General features: G+C 41.6%; 3 protein-coding genes across 4 annotated transcripts in view; all 3 read right to left on the bottom strand.

The window, feature by feature from the left end:
- Window positions 1–753: 753 nt before the first annotated feature.
- ik (IK cytokine) lies at window positions 754–8,377 on the bottom strand. Its single transcript, XM_042499465.1, is given in 16 exon segments — window positions 754–764; window positions 2,198–2,216; window positions 2,464–2,517; window positions 2,520–2,613; window positions 2,714–2,753; window positions 3,200–3,308; window positions 3,658–3,821; window positions 4,397–4,443; window positions 4,560–4,630; window positions 5,326–5,391; window positions 5,394–5,442; window positions 5,548–5,724; window positions 6,709–6,771; window positions 6,882–6,971; window positions 7,336–7,402; window positions 8,231–8,377. Coding segments are annotated over 16 exon segments (1,131 nt in total). The 5' UTR covers window positions 8,241–8,377.
- A 1,513-nt stretch (window positions 8,378–9,890) lies between these two features.
- On the bottom strand, window positions 9,891–11,146 carry ndufa2 (NADH:ubiquinone oxidoreductase subunit A2). The gene is made up of 3 exons (XM_042498727.1): window positions 11,018–11,146; window positions 10,162–10,268; window positions 9,891–10,043 (listed from the first exon to the last, which is right to left on the bottom strand). Exons 1-3 carry the CDS (start codon window positions 11,119–11,121, stop codon window positions 9,952–9,954), a joined length of 303 nt encoding a protein of 100 aa, XP_042354661.1. The 5' UTR covers window positions 11,122–11,146; the 3' UTR covers window positions 9,891–9,951.
- Window positions 11,147–12,958: 1,812 nt separating this feature from the next.
- Window positions 12,959–15,394, bottom strand: part of LOC121952195 (A disintegrin and metalloproteinase with thrombospondin motifs 2-like) — a 29,167-nt gene continuing 26,731 nt past the window's right edge. For both annotated transcript variants that reach the window (XM_042498725.1, XM_042498726.1), the window contains 4 exons: window positions 15,079–15,208; window positions 14,897–14,971; window positions 14,249–14,480; window positions 12,959–14,097 (listed from right to left, as the gene is read on the bottom strand). In XM_042498725.1, the coding sequence (XP_042354659.1) occupies window positions 13,299–14,097; window positions 14,249–14,480; window positions 14,897–14,971; window positions 15,079–15,208 (1,236 nt within the window). In that variant the 3' untranslated portion in view covers window positions 12,959–13,298. The remainder of the gene's footprint in view (window positions 14,098–14,248; window positions 14,481–14,896; window positions 14,972–15,078; window positions 15,209–15,394) is intronic.

Here is a 15,394-nt window from a genome sequence, read left to right on the forward strand (position 1 = left end):
ATCAAACAGCCCCCCCCCCCGACAGCGGCGCAGCGAAAAAACAGACAAAGAGAGCGCAGCTTCTCCTCACAGCACCAAAAAAAAGAAACAGACACAGTAAACGCTGACATTCCCATCAAACCCCCCCCCCCCCCCCCTGTCAAAAAAACTGAATAAACTTTTTTTTCTCTTGCTGAAAAAAACTGCAGACATTTTCTCATGTTGGTTGTGTAACCATGACATGATGATAACCCACGGCACTGATCTTCTTCCACTGGCGATCCAGCCCCCTTCTCATTGGTTTTTTTTTCCTTGAAGCGCCGCGTCTTTCTGCCCTCAGACATCTTGATGCCCCCCCCTGGAAGGCAGCCCTGCAGGGACAAACTTCATCATCATCATCCATCACTATCACAGTCATCACCATCATCACACAATCAACATCACCATCATCATCATTGCCATCCTCGCCATCATCATCATCACCCATCACCATCAACTATCATCCCCATCAAATCAACATCACACATCATCAATTCATCATCACCATCACCATCATCACAAAATCATCATCACCATCATCAACCATTCATCACCATCATCCATCAATTTTTTTTACCATCACCATCACCATCAGCTTCAGTCTGCCTGTCAGTCAGAGCCCCCCCAATCATCATCATACTAAACTTTGGCAGTGCCTCCTTGTTGTTCATTTTTAAAAAGAGTACTCCTCCTGAGTGTCAAAAAAAAAAAAACCCCCCCCCCCCCCCCCCCTTCTTATTTTTTTCCTGAAAAACAGGCAGACAGGTTTATCTGACGACAAGAGGACCTTAAACTACCCAGAAAAACCCTTCTGATTCCCTTCACACAGGACAGAGTGATGCATGCTGGGAGTCGCAGTTAAACTTTTTCCATCTTACTGTAAATCCACCTCCTTTTTCACTGTCCACAGCCAGGTCATCCATCCTGCAATGACCACACACACACACACACACACACACACAAAATTTTTAAGTACTAATATGTGTGTATGTTACTCTGTGTGTAAGTGCTGTGTGTATGTACGTATGTGTTTTTTTTTTAGTATAGTATAGTATATTTTTAGTATATATAGTATTAAAAATAGATGTCTAAGTATTTTTTTTTTTAAAAAATGTCTTAGAGTGTGTATTACTATGTGTTACAGTGTATATTAGTATGTTATTGTGTGAATTAGTGTGTTCTTTTGTGTATTAGTGTGTCTTACAATGTGAACTAGTATGAATTGTGTGTATTCGTATGTGCTATAGTATTATTTTTTGTTGTGTGTCTTTGTTTTATTTATTTAAGTTTTTCATTTTTGTATTTTTTTATAGTGTGTAATTAGTACAGGTAGTTTTTGTGTAGTAGTATGTGTTTTTATCTTACGTAGCCCCCCAGTTTCACTCTTTGCGTAGGAGTTTGATCCTCCAAAGAAATTTTTCCAAGCTGCTCTTTTTCTCTCCTCAGAGATCCAGTAACACCTCCATTAAAGAAAAATACTGCAGTAAAAAATTTTTTTTTTTTGAGTGCTCCCTGCTGTGTTCCAAACTTTTCAGCTTGCACTTATTACTGCCTGCTGTGTGCAGATACTGCACTCAGTACTGGGTGCTGTGTACAGATACTGTATGTGTATTGCATTGTGTATTTTTGGTACAGGTCAGGTGACGGCTGAGAGCCAATCAGCAGCTGAGTTTTTTTATGGTTCCTGTTTTTTTTACTGCCAGCTGCTCCAGCAAACTTCTCATTTTTTTCATCTTGATCTGCTCTCCCCACTGATCCAGGACCTGCTGAGACACACACACACCAAATTTTTTTTTTTTTTATTAAAATATAATTTTATAAAAACAATGTATTGACATGTTATAAAAATAAATTAAATTATAATAAATAAAATAAATAATGATGTTTTTAAAGACGTAATGTTATAATATTTTTTTTTGCAATGAGGGGTTAATGTATAACATACACTTTATGTATATAATATATATATATTTATATATATATTTTTAGTTTATATATAACATAAAGTGGGTCCCGTTGAAAAAAAAAATTTTTTTGCTGTAATAATGTTGTTGTAGTTACTGAAAGTAAATCGGGAATTTCACTGGTTGAATAATTCAAAAAATTTTTGTATTAATTAGCGTCGATGTTTTTTGAGAAAACTGAACTTTTTTAAAAAAAATTAAATCCAGACATTTACCTGCGTCCACCTCCAGGACCTGAAGACAAAGACACAAACAGAAAATTTTTTTTTTAGGACAGACGGTTAGTTTCAGTGAAAATAAACATAATGATTTTAATAATTAATAATAATAATAATAATAATAATAATAATAAATAACTACCCCCCCCAAAATTTTTTATTTTTTTTATTGATTTTTTTTTTTTTACCTTAAAAAAAAAAATTTTCTCCTCGTGGTTTTTTTTTTAAATAGCTGTGTCTCCTTTTCTTGCCGTCCTCCTCTCTCTCCCCCTGTCCCTGTCTCTCTCTCTCTCCCTGTCTCTCTCGCGGTTCAAAAAATGTCCCTGTCTCTCTCCGGTGTCTGTCTTTTGTCTTTGGGAGGTTTGGAGGACGAGGTGGAGGACGGGATGTAGTCCCCGATGTCCTCAAAGATACTGAAACACAAGCAGAGAAGAGGTGTGATGGAGCGTTTTTATCAAACGCAGAAGACGAAGACGAAGAAAGAGGAGCCATGTTGTGATGGTGTGAACTGACCTGAGATCAGCCTCCGGAGCTCTCTTATCATCCAGTTTACCTACAACACAAACAGTCAGTGACCTGTCCACTGTCCTCATCATCACAGAAACACTCTGTCTCTCAGGGTACAGAGGACGACCTTTAAAACCCACCAACCTTTGGTCTCACAATCCCACAACTCAAGATTTTTACCGGCTAAAGTCTCAAAATTCTCCAGATCTTATTCTCGCAATTCTACGACTTAAAGTCCAAAAAAAAAAGAGTTTGACAACATTTAGTCTCAAAGTCTGGAGGTTTCTGGTCCTGAAATGTGACTTTCCTAATTTTAAAAAAACCAAAATTCTGTAAATATTGCGACACTGCGAACTTTTATTCTAAAATTTTACATCTCAAGGTTTTGGGATTTTACGTGTTAAAATGTTGCGACTGAAAGGAATTTTACAGCTATTTCCCGACTCCTAAATGTTCCAGGTGTGCTGGGCGTCTCCCGGCAGGTGAGGTTACCTTTGTCCTTCTTCTTCACCTTCTTGTGGCGCGTCCCCTGCCGGAGGTAGGACAGGATCTGAGTCAGCTTAGAGATCACGATGTCGTTGGTGGTGAGAGTCGTCTGAGCCTGAGGGACACGCAGACGTCACGTTAGCAGGCCGCCGCCGCCATCGCCACGTCTAACAGACAGAGCAGGAGCAGGAGGAGCAGGAGGAGGAGGAGGAAAGGAGGAGGAGCAGGAGCAGGAGGAAGAGGAGGAGCAGGAGGAGGAGGAGCAGGAGCAGGAGGAAGAGGAGGAGCAGGAGCAGGAGGAGGAGGAACAGGAGGAGCAGGAGCAGGAGGAGGAGGAACAGGAGGAGCAGGAGGAGGAGGAAGAACAGGAGGAGGAGGAGGAGCAGGAGCAGGAGGAGGAGGAGGAGGAGGAGCAGGAGGAGGAAGAACAGGAGGAGGAGGAGGAGGAGGAGGAGTGTGGGTACCTCCATGCTCGGACAGTCGGCTTTGCTGCGGATCAGAGTCGTCGGGATGTCGGTGTCAGTGAACTCATCGTCCAGGTCGACCACGTACGCCATCCGACCCGGCAAGAAGAGCTCGTTCCTCTCCACCTGACCCGTCCTGAACACCACACGGTAAATGTTCCTACCTGAGGAGGAGGAGGAGGAGAGAGAGAGAGAGGAGGAGAGAGAGATGAGGAGGTGTAGAGTCTAACTTCAGGGGAATACTCCTTTAATGTGAAGAGCAGAAATATTGAGGAAAACTTCTTTCTCTGAATATTTCATCTTTTCCTGGAACAGAAACGTTAATAAACATCAAGATTTAAACCTAAAGACGTTCTGACTTCAATCTGTGTTCATTTTCTGATTATTTATATAATAATCATATATTATTTATATTCTCAGTCGACCGATGCAGATCATCAGTCGATACTGAGACCGATAACTGATGTCTGCAGCCGACACTCATTTACAACAAAAATCTTTTGTCAACATTTAGAATAAAACAAACTCACTAAACTTTATTTAAACGCCTTCAACAAACGTCTCATCTAAAGTGAAACTTTCCACCTCAGATACAGAAAGTTTCCAGCAGCTTTTTTACACGTTTAACTTTCTATCGATGAGCAGCTGTTTCCTGTAATCATGCTGTTTGCAGCTGAAGAGACGTCCACACGAACACTTCACAACCACCAGTTTCACACCTTTTCACCGTCACACTCACCCAGACGAGTCTTAAACTCGATCTTCTCCTCCGGCTCCACGTCTTTCCTAAAATCCCAACGCACAGCTCAAAGGTCAGAGGTCACACGGGTTATATTCATTAATATTTTTGTAGAGAACCAACTGGACGTTTCTACTAATCTGACAAAAGACATCAGTCATACTTGGCCTCTTTCTGGACTTTCTCCATCATGTCTTCTTCTTCTTTCTCTTTACTGGTGATCTCAGCTCTCACCTGAGACACACACACACACACACACACACAAAAAAACACACACACACACACACACACACAATATTAACACCACTTCAGCTCATCTACAGCAGCTGTTTGTATCTTTGTAACAAACTTGTAGAAAAACATCACCAACAAAAGATCATTTATGCTGCTTATCTGGTGAAGCTACATGTAGCATTAATGCTAAGCTTGTGTAGCACTGATGTAGCATTGATGTAGCATTGATGTAGCAGATGTAGCACTGATGTAGCACTGATGTAGCACTGATGTAGCACTGATGTAGCACTGATGTAGCACCCCCCATGTAGCACTGATGTAGCACCGATGTAGCACTGATGTAGCACTGATGTAGCACTGATGTAGCACTGATGTAGCATTGATGTAGCACTGATGTAGCACTGATGTAGCACTGATGTAGCATTGATGTAGCACTGATGTATGATGTAGCATTGATGTAGCACTGATGTAGCACTGATGTAGCATTGATGTAGCACTGATGTAGCACTGATGTAGCACTGATGTAGCATTGATGTAGCATTGATGTAGCACTGATGTAGCATTGATGTAGCATGATGTAGCACTGATGTAGCATTGATGTAGCATTGATGTAGCATTGATGTAGCACTGATGTAGCATTAATGTAGCATTGATGTAGCATGCTCAGCATGCAGTACTAAAGCGTGAACACTGACCTTCTGCAGCAGAGCGAAGTCGAGACCCTTCACCAAGTGAGTGTGCTCCATGTCACCACCCCCCCCCCCTTCGACTCCTGGATCAGCTGACGACGTTTCTCTGCTGCCGACTTGTCTCTGAAACACACACACCAAATATAAACTACTGAAACACACACACCAAATATAAACTACCATGGTACTGTTCGCTCTGTTGGCATTAGCTCTGTTAGCAGGACTCACGCCTCGGCCGTGGGGCCCACAGCTCTGTAGTTGGCGGTGGTGCTGATGATGAGTTCGGTTTCTTCGTAGTCCTTGTTGACGCCATCTCGGCGCTCTCTCTCTCTCGCTCGGTCGCGGTATTTCTCGGCCAGCTCTCTCTCTCGCTCCATCTCCTGCTGACGTAGCTTAGCATAGTAGCTGGAACGACAGATATCGAGAATCAGTAACCGAAAACGTGAGGACTGTTTCTGTCAAACTGTTACATCACACGCGTGTTTCTTTGAAGAAGTGACGTGACTTTTCTTGTGCTGCTTTCACGCGTCTTTGACGGCATTTAACCCTTTGAGCTCTCTGAGCACATTGGTTTATTTTATAGCAAAAACAGAGAAAAGGAAATGAGCAACTTGGTGAGAAATGTTCCACAAACTGCAAAAAAAAAATGGTAAGAAATATATTTTAGAAAACTCTTTCTTTAATAAAAGCTCGGGGTAAAATGTCTATGAAAAAGAAAAAGAGACACTTGGAAGAATCATCACAACTACGTATTTGAAACGATGTTACAAAAATATAATAATCTTTTAAGCGGGTCGTCTTCTCGTCTTTTTTTTTTTTTTTTATGTTTGTTGTTGTTTTCTTTCAAACGAATTTTCAGGTTATTTTCTTGCTTTCTTTTTTCTTATAATTTGTTTCTAACTTTGAATAACTCATTTTCAGGTTATTTTCTTTTTTTGGTTAAGTTTAACTTTCTTTGTTGGTGTTTTTTTTTTTTTTCATGTTTAGCCTTTAAACTAACTCCAGGTATTTATTTTTAGTTTTCTGTGGTTATTCATTGGTTTGTTTGTTTTTTTTTCTTGTTGGTATTTTTTTTTTCGTTTTATTTAGTTGTCTTTTGAAATGATTTCCAGTTTCTAGTTTTCTTGTCATTTTTTCCTAATTTCTGGGTAATTTCTTCTGTCGTTGCTCGTTTGTTCCAGTTTCTGACAGAAATCAGGAGAGTTTGTTCAGGTTTTAAAGGTTTAAAAAAAATATTTTCTAAAATTTTTATTGTCATGTTTTCTGTTTCCTGCCTGAGCGTCAAAACACCAAAACGTTTTCTGCCCCCCGGTTCAAATTCTGATCGATGGATAATAAAAAAATCAATCTGATCAATAATAAAACTGATCATCTGATCAATATTCTCACCTCTTCTTCTTCCTCCTCCTCGCTGCAGGATCCTCGTCCTCGTTGTAGTCCCTCGGCATTCTGGGAGAAAAAATTATCTCGTCACTTTCTTCATCCTAACATTCTTCCTCCTCCCCCTCCTTTCCTCCTCCTCTTCCTCACTAACAGTGTTTAGGTTTTTTACTCACACTACCTGGTGTCTGGATTTAGAGGGCGGGGCTGAGGAGGGCGTCGCCCTCGGCGTCATCAGCAGCTTCCTGAAGTCATCATTGGTCAGTTTGGACCTGAGAGAGAGAGAGAGAGAGAGACACACACACACACACACACACACACACACACAGACAGACAAAAATTGTTCAATTTTTTTGAAGATGAAAAGTGCCAAAATTTTTCAAAGCAGAGACATGCTGAAGGTTTTCACGAAAAAAAAAACTGCCCAAAGTGTCTTCTTAAAAAAAACAAACAACTTTAAGCACAAAAAAAAAAAAAAAAGCAAGCAAAGGATTAAAAAAAAAATCATTCACACACACACACACACACACACACTCGTCTGCTGCAGCGGTGCGTTCACTGGCAGTGGGACTGCAGTCTATCGCCTATATTTAACATGTTTGAAAGACGTGAAGGCAGAGTGACACAGATACTCACTGAGCCGCCGCTCTGTGGTCGTCCAGCTCGTGGCCCTCAGGGGCCAGAGGGTTGGAGTAACTCTCCGCTGAAAACACACACACACACACACACACACACACAAGTCAGTGACAGCAGCTTACAGCGAACACTGGTTCATACTGGTTTCTGTCTAGTCTGTGTGGTCTCTTTGTGTCCCTCTGTTGTCTTATCGCACTGATTTAAGGGTTTTAAGTCTGTTTGTGTCTCTGTGGTTGTTTTTCCTGTTTTTGTTGTGATGTTGAGGATCTTTTGGTTCCTCCTTCAGTTTGTCACAAACATTCAGCCACAGCACGTGTGGAGGTTCCTGGTTTTACCTGCACAGGTAGACCTACAGCTGTCAGACTGGAGGAGTACTTGAGTAAATGTACTCAGTTACATTCCCCCCAAACAGAGAATAACAGCTAACAGGTGAACTGAGTGATTCACCTCATTAAGCTCCGCGAACATTAAACTTTCATTCGTGTTATTTTATCTCAGATGTTCGTTATCGGGATGCAGCTTCAGAGCCGATTTACAGAGTGAATCCAGTCTGATGTTAAATCAATATTAACCCCTTCCTGTCTGCTCTGTGAGTCCGCGGACCGGGCACGAAAAGGTTAAAAAAAAAAAAAAACTGACCGGAGTTTGGTGTGATGTCAGCGGAGTGAAGCTAAGCTAACTAGCTAACTGAGCCCTATGAAAGGAAAAAGCTGAGTTTAAATGTGGATAAATAGAATAAAAACACACAAACTGTTTATTATTCATCGTGTCTGAGTTACATTTAATCCGGATTATTTTCTGTTAATTTAAATTAATTAATCTAGTCTCTGAAGCTAACAGCTCGGTTAGCACGGTGCAAGCTAACATGCTAACAAGCTCCGGAGCTCGGACTCACTCTCGGGCATCTCTGCGGGGCTTCGGCTGCTCTCCTCCGGCCTGGACAGCAGCTGGGACCCGCTCTGGAGACCTGCAGCTGGTTCCTCTGCTGGTTCCTCCGATTAACGCGACAAAACCCGCAGAGACGGATCCTGACTGTGGTCAACAACCCAGCTGCGCCGCTAACCTGTTAGCTTCCTCACCGGAAACTGTCTCTGTTGTTTAGTGACGTCACTTCCTGTAAGGAGCGCCGTCCGCAGGACACAAAAGAGTTTGTTATTAATCAGAGGAAATAAAACAAAATAAAAATAAAATAAAATCACAAAAAACATAAAAAACACAAAAAACGTGTAAATTCTTGTGTATTTTACCTATTTATTATTACTATTATTTTATTTCGCGATTTATTGTTTTATACTTGTATGTATGAGTCACGTGATTTATTGACCATAGGTGACACTGTTAAAGTGAAAACTTCTCAATAAAATATTAATGAAAAAGAACACACAAAAAAGCAGCATAAAAAACAACCATAAAAACATAATCACCAACAGTAAATTTGGGGTGAAACAAATGATTTTCACTGTTTCTGTTGGTTTTTATTTCACCTGAAACAACAAAAACTCAGAGAAACTTTTCATGTTTGAACTGAAGTTTAAGTTCACAGCAGCATGTCATGTTCAGTGTAGTGATTATTAAAAACAAATAATGTTTTCTAATAATTATTAAAAATAAATAATGTTTTCTAATAATTATTAAAAATTAAAAAATTTTTTTTTTTTAAAAAAATAATTTTTCTAATGATTATTATATATAAATAATGTCAGGTGTATTGATTATAAATAAACGGTGTTATGTGTATTGATGATGAGTTGCTGGTGTTGTGTTGTGTGTGTGTGTGTCTGTTGTGTGTTGTGTGTGTGTCGGTGCTGCCCCCCTCAGGTGATCAGGTGAGCTGCAGCAGCAGCTGAAGGCTCTCCAGGACCAGCTGGTGTTTCTGACTGATTCTGTATTACTTCCTTTATTATCTTTATCATTATTTTTATTCTGTATTGATTTGATATTGACACAGAGGAGCGTGTGATCACAAAGACGTCGATCAGCTGCAGATCGTCTCTGAGAGTTAAATAAAGAGGTCAGAGGTCACGTGACCTCATCAGACTGAAGCTGCTGTTAAAATGTTTGTTTATAATAAAGTCAGAGTTCATAAACAGTTAACGGCTAAACTCTAGCTGAACCCAGTCATTTCTAATAATCAATAATCAAAACCATCACTGGGATCAGAGTGTTTGTGTGACTCTCGACAGGAAATCACATTTAGAAATCAATAAACTCCATAAAATCAATAAACTTGATAAACTCGACTCGTAAAACATTTTTCCTCCAAGAAGTTAAATCCAAACGCACTCACTCATCTCTGCAAAAATCAAAATGTGAGTGATCAAAATCAAAATGAGTGAAATCCTCAAAACCTGCAGCCGGTCAGACCACCTGCCCGAGGACAGATACGCACCCGAACAATAACAACAATAACAACAGTAACAACAACAATAATAATATTAAGAACAACAATAATAGTAATAATAACAGTAATAATCATAACAATATTATTAATAATAGTTATTATAGTTGTGATGGTGATGACTCGTAAAGTGGTGAAACAGTTTTCTCATTAATCATTTTCAGGTTTATTTATATCAACACATTTACACACAAGGGTCAGAGGTCAGAGGTCAAACTTCAGGGTTTGGACTGGACCACTGCAGCGGGGGGGGGGGCCAGGTGATCAGCTGACATGTTGTCCACAGAGACGCTCCTCTCTTTACCGAAATCTGAACACACAGAACATCATTATTGATTATTGATTATTACAACTGATCAGTGATGTCTGTGTGTGTGTGTGTGTGTGTGTGTGTGTGTGTGTGTGTGTGTGTGTGTGCGGAGACAGACCATATCTGGCCCAGAGTCGGGCCTGGACTCCTGAACACTCTCTGATCCGGATCGGGAAGTCCGGGTTCGACTTCTTCAACGTCACATAGTGCTGCTCCACAAACTCCCTGCACACACGCACACACACACACACACAGATACACGCACACACACACACACACACACAAACAGATACACACAGACACACACACACACACACACACAAACACACACACACAGATACACGCACACAGCAGATACACACCCAAACACACACACACACAAACAGATACACACAGACACACACACACACACACAGATACATGCACACAGATACACGCACAAACACACACACACACACACACACACACACACACACACACATAGACACACACACACACACAGATACACACACACACACACACACACACACACACAGTGTGTAAAAATAATGAAGAATTTGAGTTTTTAAGTTGTCAATAAATGTACAAGTAACTGAGATATAAAAAAAATCTTAAAAGCAAAAAATCAACAATGTTTAAAAAAAATCAGTTTAAAATAACAAAAACAATCAGCCGAAAAATAACAAACAGTCCAAACTGACGAACACATGATTACTTTGTTTATGAATTATCTGCAGTATTTCTACTCTGTGGTGGGAGTACTGTTACTGCAGTATAGTCTCTGTTAATACTACATTAATACTTCATCAATACCACACAAATACTCGATTACTTTAACCTGAATATAGCCTGTTAGCCGTTAGCTGCTAACTCTGCGGGTCATCCTCTATCAGCATGCTAAGCTAACAGCTAACAGCGGCTCTCGTGTCCCGGCGGGCCGCTCAGCGAGCCCACCGGGCCGGTTCGGGACTCACCTGGCCCCCTGGCTGGCCGCGGAGCTCTGGCAGAGGTGGACCCGAATCTCCCGGAGGTTTTTACCGAGACTGGAGCCGATACTCCTCACAGCTGCAGCCGCCATCTTTCCGTCCGCTTCTTCTTCCGGTCTGTCAAGGACGGACACCGCGTCGCTGCCGCCCCGAGGTTAGACTGACAGGCACCACGGGCACTGCCGCCCCGACGTTAGACTGACAGGCACCAACACGACAGACTGACAGAAATTGCATAAATATCTAATATAAACCTCTGAAATGAGTATATTTACTGACTTTACTTACTCCCCTCAATCAATCAATCAACAAGATATTAAGAATAATTGATCGTGATTAAGACAAATATTTGTACAAACTGACGATAAAGTGTTAACTTATCTTATCTTACCTTATCACGAAAACACTCATTAGTCACAGATTTATAAAAACTAAATGGGATTATCGTTTTATTGTTAATGAAAAATTTAAGTAGTTCACTTTAAATCAAAACAGCTTCCTTAATAAAATCTATTTTAATTTAGAAATAAAATGAACAATCCTTGGCTCCAAACATCATATTTAACTTGTATTAAATAAAATGTAATAAACATGTATTGTTTTAATATTATATTTCCTTCTTGTTATTGTAAAAACTAACATTTTTTGTTTTGTTTTCCTATGTGTTAGAAAAGAATAAAGCTCCAGCAAACATGATATTTGATCAGATCTTTTGAACTTTTTAATATCTGAAGTTATCTGAAGTTTTCACCATTGCATGAAAACAAGAGGCGACCGTGTGAGAATCGGGTCCAGCCCGTCAGCTGTTTCCACTGATCCACTCACATCAACATCATGTGACTCATCTGATCTGAATTCAGCTGGACGATCAACAGACGAGCAGCTGCTCCTCGTGATAAACTGAATTTAATAAAACCCACAAATATCTCTGAATCACACTCTCACCAATAAAAGCCAACAGAGATCAAACTCATCCGCAAACACCACCAGGACGAGACGTTCACAACAAACACTGTGAGAGTCAAACAGATGTCGTGGTTTCTGGTTAAAGGAAAGTTTTTGGGACATTTGTCTCTTGGTGGACAGATGATGTGACGGAAGACTCAGTCACAGTTCACGTGTGAAACATCTTCACACACAGAAGATCTCTACAACAGCTCAGTTTGCAGATCCATGTCACCAGTTCAGTATCGGACCAAATGTGTCACCTTCTGCTTCTGACAGATGAAAACGTCATGACGTCAAAGCGACCTTTGACCTTTTAGGCATAAGATGTCAGCACTTCATCATTTTATCCTGTTTGATATTTGTGTGAAATTTGGCATGAATAGTGAATGAATGTTTTTTAAGGTCACGGCTATCTTTGACTTTGAGAGCTGACCGTCAAATTCTGATCAGTTCATCACGAGTCCAAGTGGACGTCTGTGCCAAATTTAAACAAATTTTCTCAAGTTGTCAAATATCAAATTCATGAGAATGAGACAGACGAAATCTCACATTGACCTTTGACCACCAAAATCTTATCAGATCATCGTTGTGCCCGAATGGACGTTTGTGCCAGAATCTGAAGATATTCAAGTCATTCTTGAGATATCGTGAGATATTCATGAGAATCAAACTGACGCAAGGTCGCAGTGACCTCTGACCACCAAAATGTAATCTGTTAGTTGACTGAGACAACCTGAAATCATAATGCTTCCAGACCCGGCTATCGCCAGCCCGAAGGCATTCACAAGTTTTCCAGAATGAATTTAAAAGTCTTAAAGTCTCGTTAAAAAAGTTAGATACTTTTAGATACACTGATACTCAAGGTCGTGTTGTGACGACGTCCGCCGTCTTTCTGCTGAGCTAAGATCACCACTGTCTCCACTAAATCACCACTAAATGTTGAACTGCTCCTTTAACACGAGTCGTGATGACATCAGCAGCTGGATGAGATGTTGCTTTATTTAGAAACAGGATTATTTGGTACAAACATCATGAATGTGAAAACCAACAACTGAACACCAGAAGAAGAACAAAACGAACGTTTCCACGTTCTGGTTTCAGACAGTTAAACCTTCAAGGATCAAGTCTGGACTTCAGGATAGTTTCCTCTTGATTGAAGGAGCGCTGACGGCAAACAGGACCGTAAACTTTAACAACATCATCGTCAGTCTGGCGGCTCTGCAGTCTGTTCCTCGTATGAGTTCGTTAGCGTTAGCGGAGAGTGAGCAAGCTGCACATGCCCCATCACGAGTGAACAACAAACAGAAATAATTGAGTGTTTTTACAATCCGGCGTGTTTCCTGTCAGTCCGGCCCTCTCTGTTCCTGTTCGGTCTCTTTACGACATTCTTTTGTCGTTTCTCGTTCAGAAGCTGCTGGATTCGTTTGTTTTGCGTTCGCTCGCGGATCGGCGGCATCCGCGGCACAAAATAGTTCTGCTGTCCCCTGTTGATGTCACTGTCCAACCCCACGATCCGGTACGGGACCTCGTCCACCGAGTCGTTCTCCTTCTTTGAGAGTGGGAAAAAGGAGGATGATGACGACGTTGGTTCGGTTTGTGGGTGAAGGCTCCTCCCCCCTGATGTTCTGTTTGGTGATGATGTGGCGGTGATGATGTCATCAGGATTAGCTGGCATTGTTGTGGTGGGGAACTCTGGGATGGCAGACGTCCTGACTGGTGCCGGGGTTGGACTGTGACTTTCAGTTGTCACTATGGTAACAGTAGCAGGGGTCACTGTGCGGATGGTAGTGTACCTCTTGACTAAATGTGGTGGAGCGGTTTTTCTCGGACGCCGTGTGGTCATGGTCGAAGCAGCAGTGGTTGTAGCAGCGATAGTGGTTGTAGTAGTTGCAATAATATCAGGATTGCTAGCAGGAATAGAGGGATCCTCGTAGGACGAATACTCGTCATAATCGTCATAGTCCACATACACAAAGTCAGTAGTGCTCCTGCTGGTGGGGGGCGGAGTTAGAGTGAAGCCGTGAGGTGGCGTGCTGCTGATGTCACTGGTGATGTCGCTGCTGTGGGGCCAGGAGGAGGTGGGCGAGGAAGTAATCACCTCAGTGCTTACACTCCACAAACTAGGAGACAAAAACAAGACAGATGGGTGACATCTGATCAGGACGGTTTAAAAACATGTTTCTGAATCTTAAGCATCACAGTTTTTGGGTCCTTAACATCCCCCCCCGTCTAGTTGCTAATGGAACATTCCAGGTGGACTCTTTTTCTGACCTGCTTTTGGTGGTCGGCTGGATTGTGCTACTGAAGTTGCTGAAGTTGCTGGAGTTGCTGGAGTTATCAGAGTTGCTGGAGTTATCAGAGTTACTGGAGTTGCTGGAGTTGTTGCTAAGGTTGATCTCGCTGCAGGACTTGCAGCACATCTGGCGGTATCCTGCGATGGAGCAGTACCGACTCAGCACCTCCATGCGGCAAAACACGGAGCGGTCACCACGGCAACGCTGCCCTGGAGACAGAGCCGGAGGTTCAGTTATTGAAGTTTGACCACCAGAGCAGAGCAGGGGATCAGTGTGTCAAACATGATGTTTTCAGGTTTCATTGTTGAGTTTTGATGTGAGGTCATTTATTAGAGTCCTCATCACCTCTACCCAGTGCTACCCTGTAGTCTGTGCCCGGATACATTAACTGAACAATGACATCAGATCCCGACCTTTAGATCTGGACTGAGCATTAATCACTTGGTAAACTAAACCCTCTGCAGACACCCTAACTAGAAACGCAGTCATAGCAAATCCAATCAATCTTTAAGCTATCAGCTTTCATCTTAGACCATAAGAACCTGAGTAACATCCACAATCAACTCCAAAAAAAGTGGAAAATGATGAAAAAAGAAGAGGGAGAGGTGGAATATGTGTGTTTTACTGGAAGAGATCTTCGGCGCTGGGAAGTCTGGGTTGGACCTGGAAAGCCACTGAATGATTGCGTTCTTCTGGTCACCTGCAGTAGGAGACAAACACAGTCAGAGACATGTGGACTACAACTCCCAGCATCCCTTACTCTCTGTCAGTGCACTAATATTGACTACATGTTCGATTGATGTATACCGCCACAGGGTGGAAGGTGACAGGTGCGGGTCGAGATTGGCCGAGGTTTGCTGCAGTTTTGGGCTGAACCTTCTAGACCAAAGCACGCAACCTGACGCTCCTGAGTCCCATTTCCACATGATACTGAACACTGCAAACAAAAACCATGCTGGTCAGACTCACATGCTCAGAAAACAGGTTTATATGACCTCCGACCTGGATGAATAAGGTGCTAGTCCAGAAAGAAGTTAGAGGTCGTCCAAAGAAAAGGAAGTTAAGGAGAGTCCAGAAATAGAAAGGAAAAGGTAATCAAGAAACGTCATGCAAATTTCAATAA

The sequence above is a fragment of the Plectropomus leopardus genome, chromosome 13 (genome assembly GCF_008729295.1).
Source record: "Plectropomus leopardus isolate mb chromosome 13, YSFRI_Pleo_2.0, whole genome shotgun sequence".
NCBI lineage: Eukaryota > Metazoa > Chordata > Actinopteri > Perciformes > Serranidae > Plectropomus > Plectropomus leopardus.

Bases quoted from the DNA above. Each gene is read 5' to 3' on its own strand.
- ndufa2 (XM_042498727.1), bottom strand. From the start codon at position 11,121: ATGGCGGCTGCAGCTGTGAGGAGTATCGGCTCCAGTCTCGGTAAAAAC. The intron at 10,269-11,017 runs GTGAGTCCCGAA...GCGTGTGTGCAG, and splicing joins GCGGCCAGCCAGGGGGCCAG to GGAGTTTGTGGAGCAGCACT. The intron at 10,044-10,161 runs GTCTGTCTCCGC...CTGTGTGTTCAG, and splicing joins CCGACTCTGGGCCAGATATG to ATTTCGGTAAAGAGAGGAGC.